General features: G+C 52.1%; 1 protein-coding gene across 1 annotated transcript; it reads right to left on the bottom strand.

The window, feature by feature from the left end:
• Positions 1-396: 396 nt before the first annotated feature.
• On the bottom strand, positions 397-19,094 carry Pllp (plasmolipin). The gene is made up of 4 exons (XM_052727387.1): positions 18,855-19,094; positions 4,227-4,400; positions 2,144-2,266; positions 397-1,199 (listed from the first exon to the last, which is right to left on the bottom strand). Exons 1-4 carry the CDS (start codon positions 18,987-18,989, stop codon positions 1,083-1,085), a joined length of 549 nt encoding a protein of 182 aa, XP_052583347.1. The 5' UTR covers positions 18,990-19,094; the 3' UTR covers positions 397-1,082.
• Between the last annotated feature and the right edge of the window lie 646 nt (positions 19,095-19,740).

The following is a 19,740-nucleotide window of genomic DNA, read 5'->3' as shown; positions in this document are numbered from 1 at the left end:
GTGCATCATTGGGAGGCTGCCTTCTTCCTTACCCACAGGAAAGCAGTGCCTACCTGAGCAGCAGAACCTAGCATGTCTCCCCTGAATAGGCTGTGTTGGGCCATGAGATACTTGATAGGACAGTGAGCTCTCTGGCTTGCCAGGATTTCACTTCCTCTAAGCCTCAAAATGGGCAGCTCTTCCTTGAACCCAAGCTTTCCTTGGGGCTTAATCTTGGAACAGAGATTTCAGAGTAACCAAGACAACAAGTATGAGCTGGGACCAAGAGCCAGACCTGATCCCTACTCTTAACAGTAACAAAGCCCCAAGTATTTAATTACATCTTAATTGTTGCCATTTTTTTTTAAAGGACCAAAAAGTAAAGTGTTAACGTCTAAGACTATGAATGGTAACACCTTTCCAAATAGACACTTCTATTTTATTTCAATTGTAAAAAATAATTCCAAACAAGAGTCACCACCAACCCCATGACAACTCACCAGGCAAGGCCCTGCTCCCTTCTCCCCCTCTTTGAAGTCCCCTGTGCCTAATCAGCAGCCTGGGGGAAGCACCCTGAGCTAATGCTAGCTTTCCTGGGGGAGTTTATACATGAGGGGAGAGACTTGGCAAGGCTCGCCATCATTGGAAACTGCTTGAAACCAACTGAAATAGTCCAGTCCAAAAATCCCAACTCTTCCTATGAAAGTCTCTACAGGTGACACTTTGGCTTGGGGCAGGGGAGGAGAGAGTGGGACCAGAGCAGCCTGTGGGCTTGCTTAGCTTCTCCTGGAACAAAGATAATCTGCTGTTTGTTAGGCTTATACTGCGGCAGGTCGGAGGCTGAAGATCTGTTAGTGCATTTAGTGCTGGTGAGGAGGGTGGCCCAGCCTGGGATACTGAAGTCCATGAGAGCCCACTTCCCCCGTCACCTTCTGCTGAATAAGGGGGCGTGGGAGGAGGATGTCCCCACTGCTGGTTCTTGGCAGCTCTTCTGTGCCTGCATGGGCCTGTTCCTCAGGAGTGCTAGAGAGCTTGAGTCCGGTAAGATCGGGGGTGACCCTGTGCTAAGACGCGGCCACAGCTGAGGCCACAGCGTGGCTGGCCTAAGAGTAGCCCCCAGCCATCTGACTGGTGGCCGCGTTACTGCCCACTCCTCGCCAGGCCTGGAAGCTGAAGAAAGCACTCACTCCATAGGCAATCATCACCAGGCAGGCGAAAAACTGCAGGGGAGAAGAGAAGAGGCCGAAGGGGTGGGTCAGAGGGCGCAAGGGAGCCGTGTGGGACAGTGACAGCAGACCAAGAGGGTCTCCTTAGGTGGACTTGGGGGTAAAAGCTTGAGCAGCAACCCCTTGAGTTAATCAGAAGCCCTTGTTCTGGCAGCCACACACACCACACAGCTGGCATTATGTTCTAAGGGTCAGGGGACAACCACAGGCCAGACATGTCCGGCGGTACCTGGGCAGCCAAGAGCCTCCAACTGCTCAGTGTGATGGCACTGACCATGGGGTAACCTCACACACCTAACGGGACAGAATGCCCACAGGGAACATTCAGGGCTGGGGATGTGGCCCAGCCTCAAGGCCCTGTGGTTCTAGGCCCAGAATTGAAAACAAAACAATAGAACAATAAGTAATAATACTCAAAAGGAGTTTTCTGAGCCAGTTTATGTGAATGTGTGTTTTCGGCAGCTTAGGTCTCAGTTCCCGAGAGGGAATTCACTAATTTTAAAACCTCTCTTACTAGGAAGAGGGAAGACACCAAGGGTTGCCCTGTCCTGAACATGAACACAACTCCAGTTTCCATGTCTGAAAAAGAACCCATAGCTCTAGCTCTAGGGCCAAGTGTACAGGGCCTTGAGGGTAGAGTGTGGATGGCCATTTGACACAGCCCAAGCTCGGGCTTTTTGCAAAAGAATACAAGTCAAAAATGCAGATAGAATGTAGTGATTAATAGCCACCCCAGGGGGACGTGAGTGTGGCACAGCCGAGGTCCACAGTGATCCCAAGTGTTTAGGCCCCCCGGGTTCTGCTGTTCACTAAGGAAGACTGGGTGAGGCTGAGCTCACTGAGCATCCAGTGACCACTCAGACAGGAGCCTGTGAGCACACAGAGGCCTGGACCGGTGGATCCCCTGGAGAAGGCTGGAGCCCTGGGAACATACTTACAGAGGCAGCTGAGCGCTGGTTATACGGTCGGGAGCCCTTCAGGGATGTCAGGTCGACCGCGGCAGCACACGTGATAAAGGCAGTAATATAGAGAACCGTGGCAGCGACAAAAAAGATCATTAACTGTAGGGGAGGGGAGAGAAGCTGTAAGACATCCGCAGGGACCATCACCACCCCTGAAGCTGAGTCAGAAAACCCTGCAGGAGGGCCTGGAGTGTTGGGGCAGGACAGTGCCAGGCTACTAGGCAACCTCTAACCAGCTAAGGAAATACAAGTCACTCCATGTGTGGCACGCACGTGGCCATGCCCACACCCTCCCTATGACCACCTCAGCACCTGGCCTGGTGGCTGGCCCTAGGATGGGGCCTCACATCCCTCTTCCCACCAGTGGGACTCCTTTTGGCATTACCCTAAACTTGAGGGCAAATCCCAGGGCCAGGACCTCAGGGAATCTGTATACAACATCAGGAAGACTGGATGTGAACCCTCAGGTGGCAGCTGGGCCCATTCCATACCCCCAGTTCATTCATTGTGCTATACATTTTTTCTTTAATTGCCAACATTTAAAAATTAAATTTCACATGAAAACTTAAAATTTTTTAGATTAAAAATGTTCAAGGCTTCTAAGCATGATGGTATACATCTGTCAACCCAGCACTCGGGAGGCACGGGCAGGCAGATCTCTGAGTCTGAGGTCACCCTGGTGTACAGAGCAAGTTCTAGGACAGCCAGGGCTACAAAGAAACCCTGTCTCAAAAAGCCAAACCAAATCAAAATATTCAAAGCTGGGCATAGTAACTTAGGGGCGCCAACCTGTCCAGACACAGAGGCAGGAAGACCATGAATTGCAGGGGTCAGCCCAGTCTACACATCAAAACTGTTTCCAAAAAGAAATAACCAACCTCAGGGAGGGGCGTGTATCTCCCTGGTAAAGCATTTGTGAGGCCCTGAGTTTGACCCTCCAGCACCACCAAAACAACAAACAAAATACCTCAAGGCTTGGCACCAATACTACATCCCCTCAAGGCTGAAGCTGGACAGAGGCAGCTCCTCAGAGCCAGGTACATGTAAGGTTTCTGGAACCTTCCTGGCCCAGTTCACTAGTCCATCTTGTCTGGCCCTTTCAAGATTTGGCAGTCTCTGTCCCGGAGTTGAGGTGTCATCACCCAGCTCCTCTCCCAGCTCAGCCCTCCCTGCCCTGCTGTTAAGAGTCCGGAAGCACAGATACAGAACCTAACTGGCCTCCTTCATGGAATGCTGTGCAGGAACCCATCCTGGCCTCAGAAACAAGTCTCCCACCCCGCAGGACTCTTCGTTAGGGGCCCAGGGAGATTCAGAGGGGGCTAGACCCTTATCCAGGAGTCCAGCCGCCACCTCCTCAATCCCAAATCTTGTCCCCACGGACAGTGACCACCGCACACCCTGCCTGGCTCTGGCCAGTGACACAAGATCTAACAAACCCATTCTGTCTCAGCATGACTCACGTTTCCTCTGATTAAACAGGCATTGAATTGTAAACAATCGCTGCCTAGTCCCAGCCTCGCTCTTCTTACAATCATGTGCCTCTGTGCTCACTAAAAGGCTCAAACCCAGCTGCATGGGTTTTCCGGGTTCCAGGAAAAAAAAAAAAACAGCCATTTTCTGTGTCTGGCCAGGGTGCTTCCTCTAGTCAGAGGAGGCTGGCCTGAGACAAACCTGAGGCACCCATCCTCTCCAGGGCTGCAAGCTGGAGGCAGCTGGTATCTATGCTAGCCCCCCCACCCCCACCCCAGCCAGCACTTGACACACTCAGACCTCCTAGCTCAAATTCTGACCACCCTCAAGAAGGTATAATATCTGCAATATCGGCCAGGGTATCTTGTGGACCTACTCAACAGCCCCTTGATGGTGGTCTTTCCCCAGGGCCAAAGTCAGGCACCTACTTCAACCATTAACACATCTGCCCACCCCAGCTCTTCAAGGAGCTAAGAGGCAGGAGGATCTCTACCAACTTCCCCCTACCTCACATTTCAGAAGGTCAAGGGTCATTCACAGGCAAGAGGGCTCAGCCTAGAGCCACACAGTACCCCTGCCCCAGACTCACCACCAGTGGCCAGGGCACCATGTACAATTTCATGTGCAGCTGAAACAGGTAGATGATGAAGAAGACGATTGTCACCAGCCAGAGGAAGACAGCGACGAACATGACCCAGCCATAGGCAGGATACAGGTGGTATGGAGTGTCAGCAATCAAGGCCCACACCAGCAGCCCCAGCACCTACGGAAAAAATGGAGGGAGTCTCTCATAGCCCCACAGCTCCAGCTGGAGGCCCAGGCCTTGGCAGCCTTTCTTGTTAACTCAAAAAATCTTGGGCTAGCAAGATGGCTCAAAGGATAAAATGCTTGCCACAAGCCTGACGACCCGAGTCCAGTGCCTGGAACTCAAAGGCGTAGAGAGAGAACTGGCTACCAAAAGTTGTCCTCTGACCTCTACTCACACGTGATTAAAAAAAAAAAGCTTCTTTTAAAAGAAACCTTGAGCAGTGATGGCGCACGCCTTTAATCCCAGCACTTGGGAGGCAGAGCCAGGGGGATCTCTGTGAGTTCGAGGCCAGCCTGGGCTACCAAGTGAGTTCCAGGAAAGGCACAAAGCTACACAGAGAAACCCTGTCTCAAAAAAAAAACAAAATAAATAAATAAATAAATAAGGAAACCTTGACTTGCCTACTGCTGTATATCTCTGTGCTGGGGACCTTGTCTGGCCACTCTTCCCCCCTCTTCAATCCCCATTGTGCTGTGTGACAAAAGGCCCTTCCCCATGTCCCCAGACACTAACACCCAAGGTGGAAACAGTGTTTCTCCCACGGAGTATATGATCCTTACACCACTACTGTCCACAACAGTACAAGACCGTGGCTTTGTTACAGGTGTAGGAAAAAAAAAAAAAAGACACGGAGGCAATACCTGTCATCCCAACACTGGCGGAAAAAGCAGGAGTCTTATGAGTTCAAGGCCAACATCTACCTAGTGAGTTATAGGCCAGCCTGAGCCATGTGAAGCGGTCTCAAAACAAAACCCCTGTCTAAAATAGGGGGAGGAGGGAGCTTCAAGATGGCTCGTCAGGTAACAGTAGTTATTGCCCAAGCTTGAAATCCTGGATGCTTGACAGCCTGAGTTTACCTCCCAGGACCCACAGTGGAAAGATAATGCTCAGTCACTCCCCAAAGTCCTCCTCGGGGGGCTGATGAGATGGCTCATCAGCTAAATGTGCCTGCCACCAAGTTTGGTAGCCTAAGGTAGAGCCCCAGCTTCCACACTCACACACATACACTAATAATAAATTGAATTTTAAAAACCTTGGGGGGTTGTTTTGTTTTTGAGACAGGATCTCATTATGTAGCTCAGGCTGGCCTGGAACTCACAGATATCCTCCTGCCACTGCCTCCAAATGCTGGGGTTAAAGGCATGAGCTACCACACCTGGCTTTAAATAAATTTTTAAATGAGAAGAGCCTGAGAGATGGCTTGGGGGATAAAGGCCCTTGCAACCACGCCTGATGACCTGTGTTTGAATGCCAACTCCTGCAAGTTGTCATCTGATACAAGAGTGCTTATGTGCACATACAATAAATAAGAAGTGTAATAAAATGATTAGATCCCTTACAGGCCCTTTCCTCCCTCCCTTGAGCAATGGGGCCTTTGGAAAAAGAAAAAAATCATGTTGCCAGAACATCCTCCACACAAATGGGAACAGTCTACGTGTGCTTTTCTCGGCTCAGCGGAGACGTCTCCAGGGTTCTGAGTCCTCCAGCCTAATTAATGCTCCACCCCCTCCACCGCCCGGAACGCCGTTGTCTCTCCAACAGGTGTCGCCATCCTGTCTCACAAAGGGAGGCCGAGGGACTGGCTGTGGCACTGTTCCCCGGTGGGGTGGCAGGGACTGTGTATGCTGAGGCGAGCTGCAGCATGGACTCTGTTGAAAGCCTGTGCCCCTTCCCACCTGGGTGACTCTGTGCTCACAGCTGCTCCTGCTTCCGCACCTCATTCGAACAGCGCAGGGACCATGCCCGCCTCAGGTGGCTACTCAGAGCCTGTGGGTAAGCTCAGTTTTACACTGGGGCGCGTTTTCTTCCCCTGGAGTTCCGCCACACAGCACCAAACCCAGAGAGTTCCCCACACAGGAGTAGACACAGTCCAAGGAGCCTGGGAAAGGCCCAAGGGAAGTGCCATCCCTGGGGCTGTCCCAGGCCTCCTCTTCTTTGCTGACTGGGGAACACCCACCCTTCTCTTGTCTGGAACTCTGCCACCATGGGCGTAGAAGTCTACTGTGGCTCCTGAGAAAGCCTCCTTTGCTGACTGAGACACAGACGGGTTGTTCCTCCTCTGCCTGCGCACATGGAAGCCTGTGGCCCCAGCCCAAGGGTGAGACCATGTTCAGTCAGATATTAGGAGCAAAGCTGTCCTCTGGAGGCTGGTCTTTGGGAACAAGTCCCCGCCCCTGGCTACTCACTCTGCCAACAGACCACTTGCAAGATCCCAGGCATCTAAAGAGAGGTTCATGACTCAAAACTGGGGCCCTGCCAGCCACCTTCTCCCAAAACACCCCACCAAAGACTCCAGGAAGTTTCTTTGGTTTGGAATATGCACTTGCAGGGTAAGGCCAGAGACAGCCTGGGGCTGAGCAGGCCAAAGCAGGCTCTATACTTGCTTTCCCCAGCTAGGGTGAGCCCCTGATACCCCACGTCGCACAGCACCCTTCCATCTGTCCTTGCCTCTGACCCTCACAAGCAGGCCCGGGGTGCTGGCCCCTGTGTCCCCTTGACAGCGAAGAGGATGAATAGGACAGAGTAGCAGGGCCTTCCGAGCCTGTGGTCACATGCCAAACGGGAAACAAAGCCCTCATTTAATTACAGCTCAGGGGCAAGAGAGAGAGGACAGCAAGGGAAAGGTGCTTGCCACCCAGTCAGACCACCTGAGACAGACAGACCCCAGAACTCCGTGGTGGGGGAAAACTGACTCCTGAAAGTTGTCCTCTGACCCCGACATGTGCACTTTGGCATGCCCATGTCTACACGTACACAAACATACATACACATACACACACACACACACACACACTAGAAAGTCCCAAACCCCCAGAACTGGGTGTGGTCATTTCTGTCAGGAGAATGAAGACTCCTTGGAATAACATCTCAGGCAGGCAGCTTCTCAGGTGAGAAATGGGAATGCAGGCCAGCTAGGGACTGTCAGCTCTTATGTGAATGCAGGCCAGCTAGGGACTGTCAGCTCTTATGTGAAGTAGGTTCTGGGTCCCTCACCCTGCCACTGGGTTTGCTGGTTCCTCCTATCTGAAAGGAAGTTAGGCATCTGAGTGACAGTTGAGAAAAGGCCCGTGCATGTTTACACTCATGCCCTCCTCTTTCCAGGCTGTCTTGCCAAGTTTCCACAAATGTTCAGGAGCCATACTGTACACTGTAGGTAAAAGATGGCTGAGCCTGGGACCCAGCTCTGCCTTGCCAGAGCTGTGAGAAAGGAGTTGTTGGGGGATGGATAAAGCAAAATGTGTTAGCCCCTTCCAAGGGCAGGGCTGTAGGAACTTGGGTGTCCCCACCCTGTCCCACCCCACCCCTGCTTTCCAGATCAGCAAACATGTAACAGAGATAAAGCAGTAGATAGGTAGGGGAATTTGTGATCCTTTGGGCTGTCCTGCCTGGCCCAGAGCCCAGGCAGGAGACTTGGTTTCTGCCCTAGAACAAGGAAGGTCCATTCCTCTTTTAGAACTCAACAAACTGGTTTCTCTTGGCCCTTAAACCATCAGCCTGGGTATTTATTTCACTGACCCCTTAACTGATGTGGGTGGTCCTGCCAGGGAAGTTCCAGAAGCTGCAGGACCCTGAGGCTTACTGAAATGCCACCTGGTACAGATCCCACTCTAGCTGAAGCACCAGAAGCCTTGAGGGGGTCTGTTATTCAGGGGTGGCAAAAGGCAGCAGGTCACTGGGAGCAGAGAATCAGGCCGGAGTTCCCAGTTCTGCTCCCTGACCCCGTGACCAGAACTCTGGGTCCAGAACATGTCTCATGGAGCTCACACGTCTCTCCAGCATGACCTGCCCCTGAGTGCCTCTCTTCACAACCCTCCCCTGTAGCACTTCTGTGTCAGGGTGTCCCACTCTCAGGGTGCTCCCACACCAGCAAGTTGGACCAGACCAAATGCATAAACTGCTCAAAATAAGCATGCTCACAGGGTGGGTGCTGTGGGAACCCGTTCAGGTGAGGAGGGGGACCAGAAGGAGGATCAATTTTGGATATAGCACAGAGGAAGAGCTCACTGGTAAAGGAACCTGTGATAAGGATTAGGGAAGTGAAGGAGGGGACAGAGAGAATCATGGGGGAACTCTAGAAGGGAATGCAGCTCTACCTCCCACAGTCTGGGTCACCTTGACCTCTGTGTCCATCTACCCTCTACTTTGTCAACAGTGTCAGACCCAAGTCAACTCACGGTATGGCCTTGGGAGACTCACTTCACCTTTCTGGTCTATGTCCTCATCTGGGGCACGTGAAGGAGTTTTTTATTGGGTGAGGTTTGGGGACAGAAATGCCTACCCTGGTTACTGTACAGGTGTGCCAGGCAGGTGGGCCCCGGGGCCACAGTGAAGGGGGTGTGGTTATGTGGTTTGGTTAAAACACGGGAAAGCAATGGCAGAGTGGGGAGCTTCCAGCAGGGGAAGCAACTAGCCCTGGAGGTTGACACTAAGGTCCCAAGACGGCCACGCAGTTGGAGAAAGGGCTGAGCGAGGCCTCTGGAACAGGAAGGCATGTTGCTGTTGGAAACCCAGGCCTGGGGAGCTAATGGCTGCTGAGTGGAACTGCACATACTAGACAGGGGCTATATCCAGAGCCACCCCCAACAGAGCTGCTAAGTCTTGAGGGGATGCTAGAAATTGCTTGTTTGTGTTTTTAATTATGTGGCATCTTCAGTATTTAAACGTTAGCAATTAAGCCAATTGTCTTTACAAAGAGCGACGGCCCTCCAAAGGTGAGTGGTGCCGCCAAGTCTTTCACGGCCCTCAGCAACTGCTCCCCACTACCCTGCCAGGAAACTGAGGCCCAGGGTGGACACATGACCCTTCCTGGGGTTCCCCCTCACTTAGGGCACAGCTAGGCAGCTGAGGACACACAGAACTTGGCCTAGCCCAGCCTCCACCCCCATCCTGGCCTTTCTCCCCTACACTGAAAGGGACTTTATGGGGACAAAAAAATCACCCATTGTGTCACAGGAGACAAAGGGGCAAGAGACAGAGGCTCCAGGCGCCTGGGCAGGCCATCCCACCACCACACACCACCCCCTCTGTGCCAAAGGAGGGCTGGGGGAGGCACCTTGGAATTCCTGCCCTAGATATGAAGCATTCTAGAACACTGGGGCCATCCACGTGGCCAAGGAAGACCAGGAACCACCCAGCTGTCCCTTTCTCTATCTGAAACAGGCACACAAGGAACCACAGAGTCACTCAGCCGGTGCGCATTCCTAGGGTCAGTTCTGTGCCAGGCTGTTCCAGGTCCGTGGTAGGCAGCAGGGTGGTGGGCAGCGGGGCCTGGCCTGCAAGAATGCACCTGCACCTTGACTAGCGTCACAGTATTCCAGATGCAGCCTTCTCCATGCAACCTGCTGCTATTCCCAAGTCCTAGGTCTAGAACAGAGTGTTTAAATCCCAGAGGTACAAGGGTTCACACACAAACACACGCTGATGGCTGAGTCATACGGACCTGAAGTATTTTCAACGACACGATCCCCACTCCTCACTCTTCCCCAGGGTTCCCCAGAACGCCTGCCTGGGTCTTCCCAACACTAGGATCCCTCCAGCCGTGAAGGGCATCTCAGGAAGTTCCCTTTCTGCTTGAGAAGGCCCAGGTAGAGCCTTTGCATTCACCGCTCCAGCCATACTCCAGCATCCGGTTGGCCAGGCCTCACTTCCTGGGCCTTCCCCTCTGGGCCCCGCTTTCTCCCAAGAGAAGCACTCAGCCCATTCCACAGAAGGAAAACTGAGGCTCTTTTAAAAGATGAGGATTTGGCCTAAGGACACTCATAGGAGGGGTGCTAGACAGCCCAGGGGTAGACTTGCTAGTACTGGCTTCTGGGAGGTGGGGACATTGTCCTGGAGACTGTCACTGCCTGGATTCCAGAGCTGGGGAACTACCACAGCCTGTGACTCTCTCAGCCCTGTAAAGCCTACAGATCCGGCTGAGCAGCCAGGGGCAAGGCCTGAGCAGATCTCTCCCATCTCCGTTCCCAGGAGGGGCTGGTGCCACCCTACACACCCCCCAGGCTGGCAGAAGAGAAGTCATCTGGTGTCTGTCAGCATCCAGCCCTGTCACAGCTGAACTTCAGAGCAGCCTGTTTGCTGGGTCCCACCTGACCTTCAGCCTGGTCCTCTCTTGGAGACCCTGGTGTACCACCCTGCCTCTCCTCCCTGAGCAAACAGAAGGAGCTCACCCTGCCCAGCAGCAAAAGCCAAAGCCCTGTTCTGTCAGTACCAGGGCCGGGTCAGCGGCTGCCAAGGAAACCAGCCCCCGCCTAGGTTCACAGTAACCACGAAGAGAATGGTTGACATAGCACAGCCACCACAGCCACCACAGCCCGAGAGACGGCAACTGCCCGATGTGCAGGATGACTTCGCAAATGTGAGCTGGTCCCTTCCTGAAACAGAGGTCACTTTCTGCTTCCAGATGACTAGGAAAAACTCCCAGGTTACCCAGCCAGTAGTCCTGCACTCACTGCTGTGTGGCCCTGAGGAAAGTACCTTCCCCTCTCTGGTCCTGATAGGCATCCACACCCCTCACAGCCTTGAGCATAGCCACAAACTATGTATAATTCCTTACTTCCTAACATTTTCATTTATCTTTTTCCCTTTCAGGTTTTCAAGGCCAGGTTTCTCTGTGTAACAGTCCTGGCTGTCCTGGACCTTATTTTGTAGATCAGGCTGGCCTTGAACTCACAGAGCTCTGCCTGCCTCTGCCTCCTGGATGTTGGGATTAAAGGCATGAGCCACCACTGTCCAGTGGGAAGAATTCTTAATGGTTGTTCATTTGTTAATTTTGGTTTTTAGAGACAAGGTCCTATTACTTAGCCCAATGGCTGGTTTGTCCTATGTAGCCCAGGGTGGCCTTGAACTCACAAATCTCCTTCCTTAGCCTCCTGATCGCTAGGACCACTGGCATGTGCCAACAGGCCCCACTTATTATATAATTTGGAGTAAGTATTATAGGGCTGGCAAGATGGCTGTGGGTAAAGGTGCCTGCCACCCACTCCGATGACGCGAGTTCCATGCCTGAGACCCACCTGGTAAGAAGAGAAACAGCTCCCACAAGCTGTCCTCTGGCCTCTTTACTCATGTAGCAGCTTGCCTGTGACTTACACACACACACACACACACACACACACACACACACACACACACATAAATAAATAAATAATAAATTTAAATAATAATTCATATTATTATTCAGATACTGTTTTTGGTTTTTGAGATGAGGTCTCACTATGTAGTCTTGTATGGCCTGGAGAGCACTATGTAGACCAGGCTGGCCTTGAACTCACAGAGATCTGCCTGCCTCTGCCTCCTGCGTGCTGGGATTAAAGGAGTATGCCCCCCACCTGGCCCAATTTACAAGTTTTAAAAATCTTTCATAAAAGTGTGTTGCTACAATTACTATTGTTAATCTCTTGCTGTGTTCAATTATAAAGTAACCTTTACCACAGCTGTGTTTGTGCAGGACTGTACCTAGGGCTCAGCCCAGTCTCAGAATGTGTTCTTATGGAAAAAGGTGACTATTGTACGTTAATCCACTGGAAAAGTCGCCGAGGTCGTCTCCTTGACATACTCTCTGGCTGTGATTAATGCAGACAGCCGAGCTCAACACAGACCTTCTTAATGACATTGAATTGGGGGAAGGTCTCAACTTGACTCAATTTCCAGAAGCCAGAAAGAAAGAAAGGCGTAGGGGACCCTCAGTAACAACAAAATCACACTTTGAAACAAGCATCCTGAGAGGGCCAGGTGTGGTGGAATACCTGGGGTCTGTTTGGGAGATGAAGGTAGGAGGGTCAGAAGTTCAAGAGCAGGCTCAGCTACACGGCCATGTCTCAACAAAACCCATGAACAAAGCACGGTAAGTAAATATAGATAGATAGATAAATAGATAGATGAATAAATAAAACCAAGCAGGAAGAACTATCTGTAAATCTTCTAAGACTTCTCCAACAGGCCAGAGGAAGGCCAGCATTTCTGCAGAGGACACAAATACTGAGACAATTTCTCTTTAAAGCCGTGCCCACCCCTAGGAGGATGGGGACAGACTAACCCCACACACCGACCTGCCACCTATGCCTATCAGATTGGGGTGCGTCCAGGAGTGTGTCATATGACTGGCCAGGGTGGCCATGGGAGCAGGCACCTATTGGAGATAGGACACAGCTGTGACCTCCGTGGAGGGCATTGGGCATTCTCCATCCCAATCCCAGATGCAGGGTGTGGTGGCGCAGGCCTGTCTTCTCGGCTACTAGAGAGGCTGAGGCAAGAGGGTTGTAAGTTCAGGTCCAGCCTAGGATACAAAGTGAGTTCAAGGCCAGCCTGGGCAACTTAAGGACACCCTGTCTCAAGATTGAAAAGAGTAAAAGGAAGGCCGTGAGTGTGTTAAAATGAAAGACAACAAACATGTAACTGTGAAAACTGCAGGTGAATAGCCCAATCTCTACCTATCACAGCCTGGGTGGGGTGGGGGTGGGGTGCAAACACACTGCACATGCCCTCTGACCCTGGGATCCCACTTACGGAAACATGTCACACAGACACATCAGTGGCATGTTCGAAGTCACGCATGGCAGAGGCGTGTAAGATAGCAAAGGAATGGGATTTCAAGTGTGTCGGGGTCCAGCTGCACCATGAGCTGCTAGAGAAGCCAGGAGGTGAGTGTGTTCCCTCACAGATGAAGAGACTGGAGCTACATCTCTTAGCTGCGCTCTTATGTAGCTCCTTAGCCCCCTATTTAAGAATGAAGACTCTAGGCTGGAGAGATGCCTCAGCGGGTAAGAGCACTGGCTGCTCTTCCAGAGGATCCGGGTTTGAATCCCAGCATCCACATGGCGGCTCACAACTGTGTATAACTCCAGTCCCAAGAAATCCAAGTCTCATCTCTTCATACACATAAAAGAATCTGTAGCCTGACCCTCAGGGGTAAAGTAGTAGCTTAGCATCTTCAACATCATAAAAATATAAAAAATAAGAAGATGAAGCTTTGAAAAAGCCCCAAATACACACAGCTTCCTGTGCCCCGAAGTAGGACCCATCTTTGTGGGATGGGGGTGTGGGTGTGCATGGTCCCTGCCCTGTGACACTCATCACGATCCACGGGGCTTTTCACTGAGGCTGGAGTTCTGTGCCGTCACACACATTCCCCCAGCCCTCCTGCTCCAGTACACATGCACTGGTGTGCATTGGGACTTGGCCAGATATGAAAAAGACCACATTTTATTGATTTCTCTTTGTACCATTGGGATGTTTGGCTGTCCGTCTGATTTTGTTGTTGTTGTTTTTAAAGAACAAAACTTTTTTTTTTTTTGAGACAGTTTCTCTCCCTGACTGTCCTGGAACTCTCTCTGTAGACCAGGCTGGCCTCGAACTCGAGATCTGCCTGCCTCTGCCTCAATAGTGCTGGGATTAAAGGCGGGATTGAGCCCCCACCGCCCGGCTGAACAAACATTTTAAAAATGCAATGATGGGTCTGTAGAAAAGTTGAAATGTAGCCAAATGAACAGAGGCTGCAAAGACACCATAACCTCTCCACGGCAGCTAAAGCGGCACGTGGCACAAGCAGCCCACACACAACAGACAGACCGGAAAACCGTCGCCGGTGTTCGAAAGTCACACCTTCACTCATTTAATTGTGTGTGTACACGTGTATACGCATGGGCATTCCCGCGCCATGGTGCCCTTATGGAGGTCGGAGGGCAAACTGCCAGAGTCGGTTCTTCTACCGTGTGGGCCGTCAGGCTTGGTCACAGAAGCTGTTGTCCGCTGAGCCATCTCACTCCCCGCCCCTGCTCCCAGACCATCACTGTTCTTTAAATGCATAGAAAGGGGACGGGAAATGCTCTAAAATATCTGCCCTGGTAGGGAGAGAGAAAAATGTGGTCTTTTTCATATCTGCATCCAAAGACAACTTTAGCACTGTGGGCACATTTATGTCTTTACTTTTTTTTTTTGAGATAGGGTCTATGTAGCCCAGGCTGGCCTTGAGCTGCCTTGGGTTTCCTCAGTCTCCTGAATGCTGGGTTACATACACACACACACACACACACACACACACACACACACACACACGCCACACCTGGCAGGATTTTTGTTTTTTGTTTTTTTTTGTTTTTGTTTTTCGAGACAGGGTTTCTCTGTGTAGCTTTGCGCCTTTCCTGGATCTTGCTCTGTAAACCAGGCTGGCCTCGAACTCACAAAGATCCACCTGCCTCTGCCTCCTGAGTGCTGGGATTAAAGGCGTGCGCCACCATCACCCAGCTTGTTTTTATTTTTTAACGGAGAGTATATCCATATGCTCAATAGTTAACTGCAAATAAATTCCCAAAGCTATCACACTCTTGCCCAGTGAGTAGGAGTGAGGCAGGAATTATCCATACAGGGCACTGTGGTTTCTGCACAGGAACCTGCAGGGTCCATTGAGACTACCAAAGAACTTCACTCAGATCAGTGCTATGGAAGCCCCCAATACTGTCACCCCAATTACATCCGCCACTGCTCACATCTGCTCAGAAACACAACAGGCCCTTCTTGGAAGTCAGAGCTCTTTTGGGCTTTGTCCTGTCCCTCCATGGAGAAACCAGCTTGCCTGTTGGGCAGTCATAGAGCCAGAATCACCAGGAAGGGCTTCCTCGTGTCCCCAAGAGCAGAGGATGAAGGAAGCCTTGAAGGCTGAGCTCCTAGTCCCCAGAAACATTCAAGTTTGCCTACGAGCCCTAGAATCTTAGGGCTCAGTGAATCCTGCCTTCATTCCATCAAGTGCCAAGCTAAGCCTTTGGCAGGCCCCACTTCTCCACCATCACCATTTTACAGACAAGGGTATGGGGGTGGGGCGGGGAATTAAGAACTTCTCTAGGATCCCAAGTTGAAGGAGACAGAATCTAGATTTGAACCCAAGACCTCTGCTTCCAGGCCTACAGTGTTCTCAAAGAAACCTCGGAGCAGTGTGGCGGCAGAGGAGGCCTCTAACCTGTTTACTTAAAAACAGAACTGTGTGGCTGCTCCCAATCCTAGGAGGAAGGCTAGGAAGTGCTCAATACCCCCATTCCCTCAAAGCATCCATCATATAGTCCCCCTGTCCTGAGCACTAGGGCTCAATCCATGGTCACTCCTAAATTCCCTCCCCGCAAACAGGGTCTTACTGTTTAGCTCAGGCTGGCCTCAAATCTATGATCCTCCTGTTTCAGCCTCCCACCCACTCACTCACAGAAGCACCAGGGTTACAGGCCTGTGTGTTACTACACCCTGCTAGAACCTTCTTCTGAAATCCCATCCATCTAGACAGACTCTTAAGAGCTCACCTCTGCCAGGAAGCCCTCCCCAAAAGCCTGGGCAGTCTTCCTTTCTGATATAGTCATCCTCTTGGAAAGCCCTCTAGGAACCCAGACCCCCAAATAAAGGCAACAGGAAACATAGCTGGAGCCAGGCTTCAGACGGCCAGATCTGAGTGCAAATCCTACCAGTGGGCAGCAGCCTTGCTGCATGCCACCCTCCCCCCACTGTGGTCATGTGACTTTGCTCAAGTGCCTCTGTGCTTATCACTGAGTTCCAGGTAAGATCATTATTTGTCCCAAAGCTGGGGCCAGGGGAGGTGTTAAAATTAGCAAAAAGACAAGACGGGCACTTCACTTCCATAGTCTTCATACTTTAGAAAAAGTCGTTAGGATGCGCTATGGGTGCATACACATGTATCATCAGCCACATACACAGTATCCATCCAAAGAACTGTAGCACAAGGCACTCTGGCACTTCAGGACTAGAAGAGTTGTTTCTGGGACACACTTGCCTGCCTGTTTAGAAGCTAGCTATGAAGGCTCGTGTTTCTCCTTTTGCTTACATGACTAGGAAGCTCAGCCCCGAACCAACAGTTTAAACCTGCAGGCTTCCTGCTAGGCAAGATCTCTAAAGTCAGTTTTTCTCTCCCATCCATCAGGTTTTAGAAACACACTAACTTCTGATTTAGCAATTAACAGCACCATCTGATATTTGTTCTGGGACTGGAGGGGGATGGGTAAGGTTACAGAGTACGAAAGACGGTCAGACATCTGTACACCGAGGCAGGTTCTGGCGAACTACTACGCTAGATGACCAACGATGCTTTGCTGAAGTAGCTTGGGCTTCCTGCTCACCCACCTTACCAGCACCTCAGGACACTCTATACCCTGGGGTACAGAGCAACCTGGGCAGCAAGGAGCATCATCCCCTCAGTTACTGCCTCCTTCAAGCAGCCTTCCTTGATTCCCAGGGGCAGGCACTAGGCATGGAGGCTCTCCCACATCCTCTAAAGTGTCACACCCACACACGGCAAACCAATATAATAATGAAGAGTAGTGGCCAGAGAAGTCAGAAAAACCATTCCCAGAAATGAGTGAGTGATTAGAAAAAAATCTCCTGAGCCTCTTTTTTTTTTTTTTTTTTTTTTCATGTTAAGAGGAGAAAATCAAGCCAGGTGGTATTAGGCAGGTGGATCTCTGTGAGTTCAAGGCCAACCTGATCTACAAAGGGAGTTCCAGGAAACAAAACACAAACAAAGAAAGATGCCTAACCAAAAGGTCTAGCTAGGCTAGCCTCAGGTGGCTTCCCAGCCGATATGGTGCAGGTCTGTGCCCCTCCCCCATCTTGGCCCCAGTGGAGTAGTAGGTTGCCACAGAAACAGCGTCTCAGACAAGCAGACTGCTACAGTCTCCAAGTGAAGTCTGTGGAACTAATATGGGGAAGGAGCTAGGGAGTAAAAGGAACCTATCACTTCACACCCGATGTCACAGTGCTCCTAACCCTCCGAAGGTCACCAAGACTCCAGCTCTGGCCCGAGATGCATAAGATACAGACCAGAAACTGATGCTTCAACTCCTGCTCAGCCTGTGAGCTACTCTCCTCATCCCTACTCAACTCTGCCATCTGCAATTCCCCCACCATTCCCTGCACTGCCCCAGCCTCCCACTCCAGTGAAGGCTCAGCTCGAAAGCTAGCCTTCTCCTCAGCCCCCCCCCCCCCCCCACTCAAACCTTCCTAGAGCAGACTAGACCTCTCTCCTCTCTGTCCCTTCCACAAGTCACTTAGCTCCAAAGCTGACCCTCAGGTGTGGGGTTCAAAGAGCCCAGAAAGAAACCCCTGGTGTGGTGGTGCCAGAGAGTAATCCAACCCTTGTGAAGATCTAGTTCAAGGCTAGCTTCCGCTACACAAGGAGTTTGAAGCCAGCTTCAGGTACAGAGAGAATTTAAGACCAATCTGGGCTACATGCGACCCTGTCTCAAAAAACGAAAAGTAAACCCAATAAAACAAAACCAAACCAATCAACCAGACAAACCAATTACCAAGAGCCCAACACTCCTGGGTTGACAGTATCTACTGCTGCCGATTTAAATTGGTCCCAGAAGCGGGCATCATGCCACCAGTCCCCAATCTCATCAAAGTCAAACAAGACCCAAAAAAGCATTCTGGGAGAAGATTTTTTAAAATGCAAATTTCTTGCTGCCCTTCCGGAGATTCAAAGAGCAATTTCACATTTCTTTTCCGGGGGTGGGGCCCAAGATTCTGAATTTTAAACAAACCCAGGCAGGAGATGGAGGAGGATGAAGGGTGAGGGCTCACGAAGGAAGATCAGAAATCCCGAAACCAAGGCAGCAGGCCCCAGGTGGCCACTCCCCTGGAGAGCACGGAAGACCTAATCTCTGCCAAGGGCCTCCAGGCTCCCCAGCTTGGCCCTGGCAGCCTGCTCGATGTGCCCACCCACTGGAGGGATGGTAATAGAAAGGGATCTAACCTTACTTCCAGTGCCACCCTATGCCTCTGCCAGCGGACCTCAATTTTTGGAGACCGCTCACCAGGGTCAGCCACAGGCCTCCAGAGCCTCACAGGAAGGTACTGTGAGAAGACAGCTGACACCTCAGGATGCACCCAGAGGGAAGGGACACTCCTTGGGTCCTTAGCTAGGGCCAGCAGAGAGATCCGGGGGTGGCAGGCGTGTGGCTTCCGGACTCCCGCGAATCTCCACAGCCCAGAGCAGGAGACTGCACCCGTGGGCCCTGGGCAGGTGCCCCGGAGGGAGCCACCGATGTGTCGTCCTGCCCTGTCCGGGAGGGCTTCCGAGCTGCCTCACTGAGCGGCTGCAGCCGAGTGAAGAATTGGGCAGTGGACTTTGCCCAGCGGAGAAGGCCGTGAGCCGGTCCCAGAGGGAAAGGGGGCAGGGCAAAAGGAGAGGAACAGACTGGCGGACAGTTGTGCGCCGCGATCTCAGCTGCGGTTTCGCCGCGGGAACCACCCAGGTAGGGTGTGGGGTCCCCTCCACATGAGTCTTACTGCGCTCTCAGTGATGCCACACGGGCGTCCCGAGGTGCGAGGTTCCAGGCGATCTCGGGGGCGTGCGTCCCCGGAGGGGGTGGTGTCCCTGGAGCGTCCCCCATCCCGTCACCGAGCCACCCCGCTCACCAGCTGCAGTAGCGCGAGCACCCCGAGGGAGGAGCGAACGAAGCCCAAGTCGGGGCGCAGCGCTGACACCGACGCTCCCACGCCCTGCGCGGGGCTGCTAGTCCTCGTGCTCACTTTCGACGGGAACTCGGCCATGGCGTTCGGGAGCCCACGACGCTCCGGCCGCGCTCCCGGCGCTGCTCCGGGGCTGCGACTGAGGCTCCCGCTGCAGGCTCTGCCTGGGATCCCTGGGCAGAGCCGACAGGTGCGCGACGCCCCGCCCCGAGACGCCAAAGGCCCCGCCCCTATCTGGGGCCCCACCCCTTAACCCTCGGCTCGCCTGGCTGCTCTGGATAGCAAGTCTTGAAGTCCTGGTCAGCAGACCCATCTACCAGTGCCCTCGCTCTCTCTCACGTAGTCCTAGGGTGCTGTGTATCCTTGGGCAATCCCTTGCGCCCCCTTAGGAGGAAAGCGGGTCTCTGTGAATCAGCGTCCGGGAAAAGTCCATCCAGACTAGGGGTACGCAGTGGAGGACTGTCCTTTCTAGACTGCCGGTGGGTTCCTTTCTAAAGAGATAAAGCAAACCAGGGAGATGACTTACACCTGTAATCTCAGCGCCCAAGAGGAGTGGAGGAGAGGGGATCTCGGAAAATTCAAGGCTAACCTGGCTGTATAATGAATTCCAGGTTTATCTAGGCTACAGAGTGAGACCCTGCCTCAACACACACACAGGGCCGGCCTGGGCTACAGAGTAAGCTCAGAGCTAGGCTGGGCAACTTTCTGGGCTGCTGTTTCAAGTTTTTTTTGTTTTGTTTTGTTTGTTTGTTTTTTTCGAGACAGGGTTTCTCTGTGTAAAAGAGAACTCGCGCTGTAAACCAGGCTGGCCTCAAACTCGTAGAGATCTACC

Source organism: Peromyscus californicus, unplaced genomic scaffold (assembly GCF_007827085.1).
Source record: "Peromyscus californicus insignis strain IS unplaced genomic scaffold, ASM782708v3 Scaffold_8__1_contigs__length_139910024, whole genome shotgun sequence".
In the NCBI taxonomy this organism is placed as follows: Eukaryota; Metazoa; Chordata; class Mammalia; order Rodentia; family Cricetidae; genus Peromyscus; species Peromyscus californicus.
The sequence above is the reverse complement of the archived record's forward strand: the minus strand, read 5'-3'. Positions and strand labels throughout refer to the sequence as shown.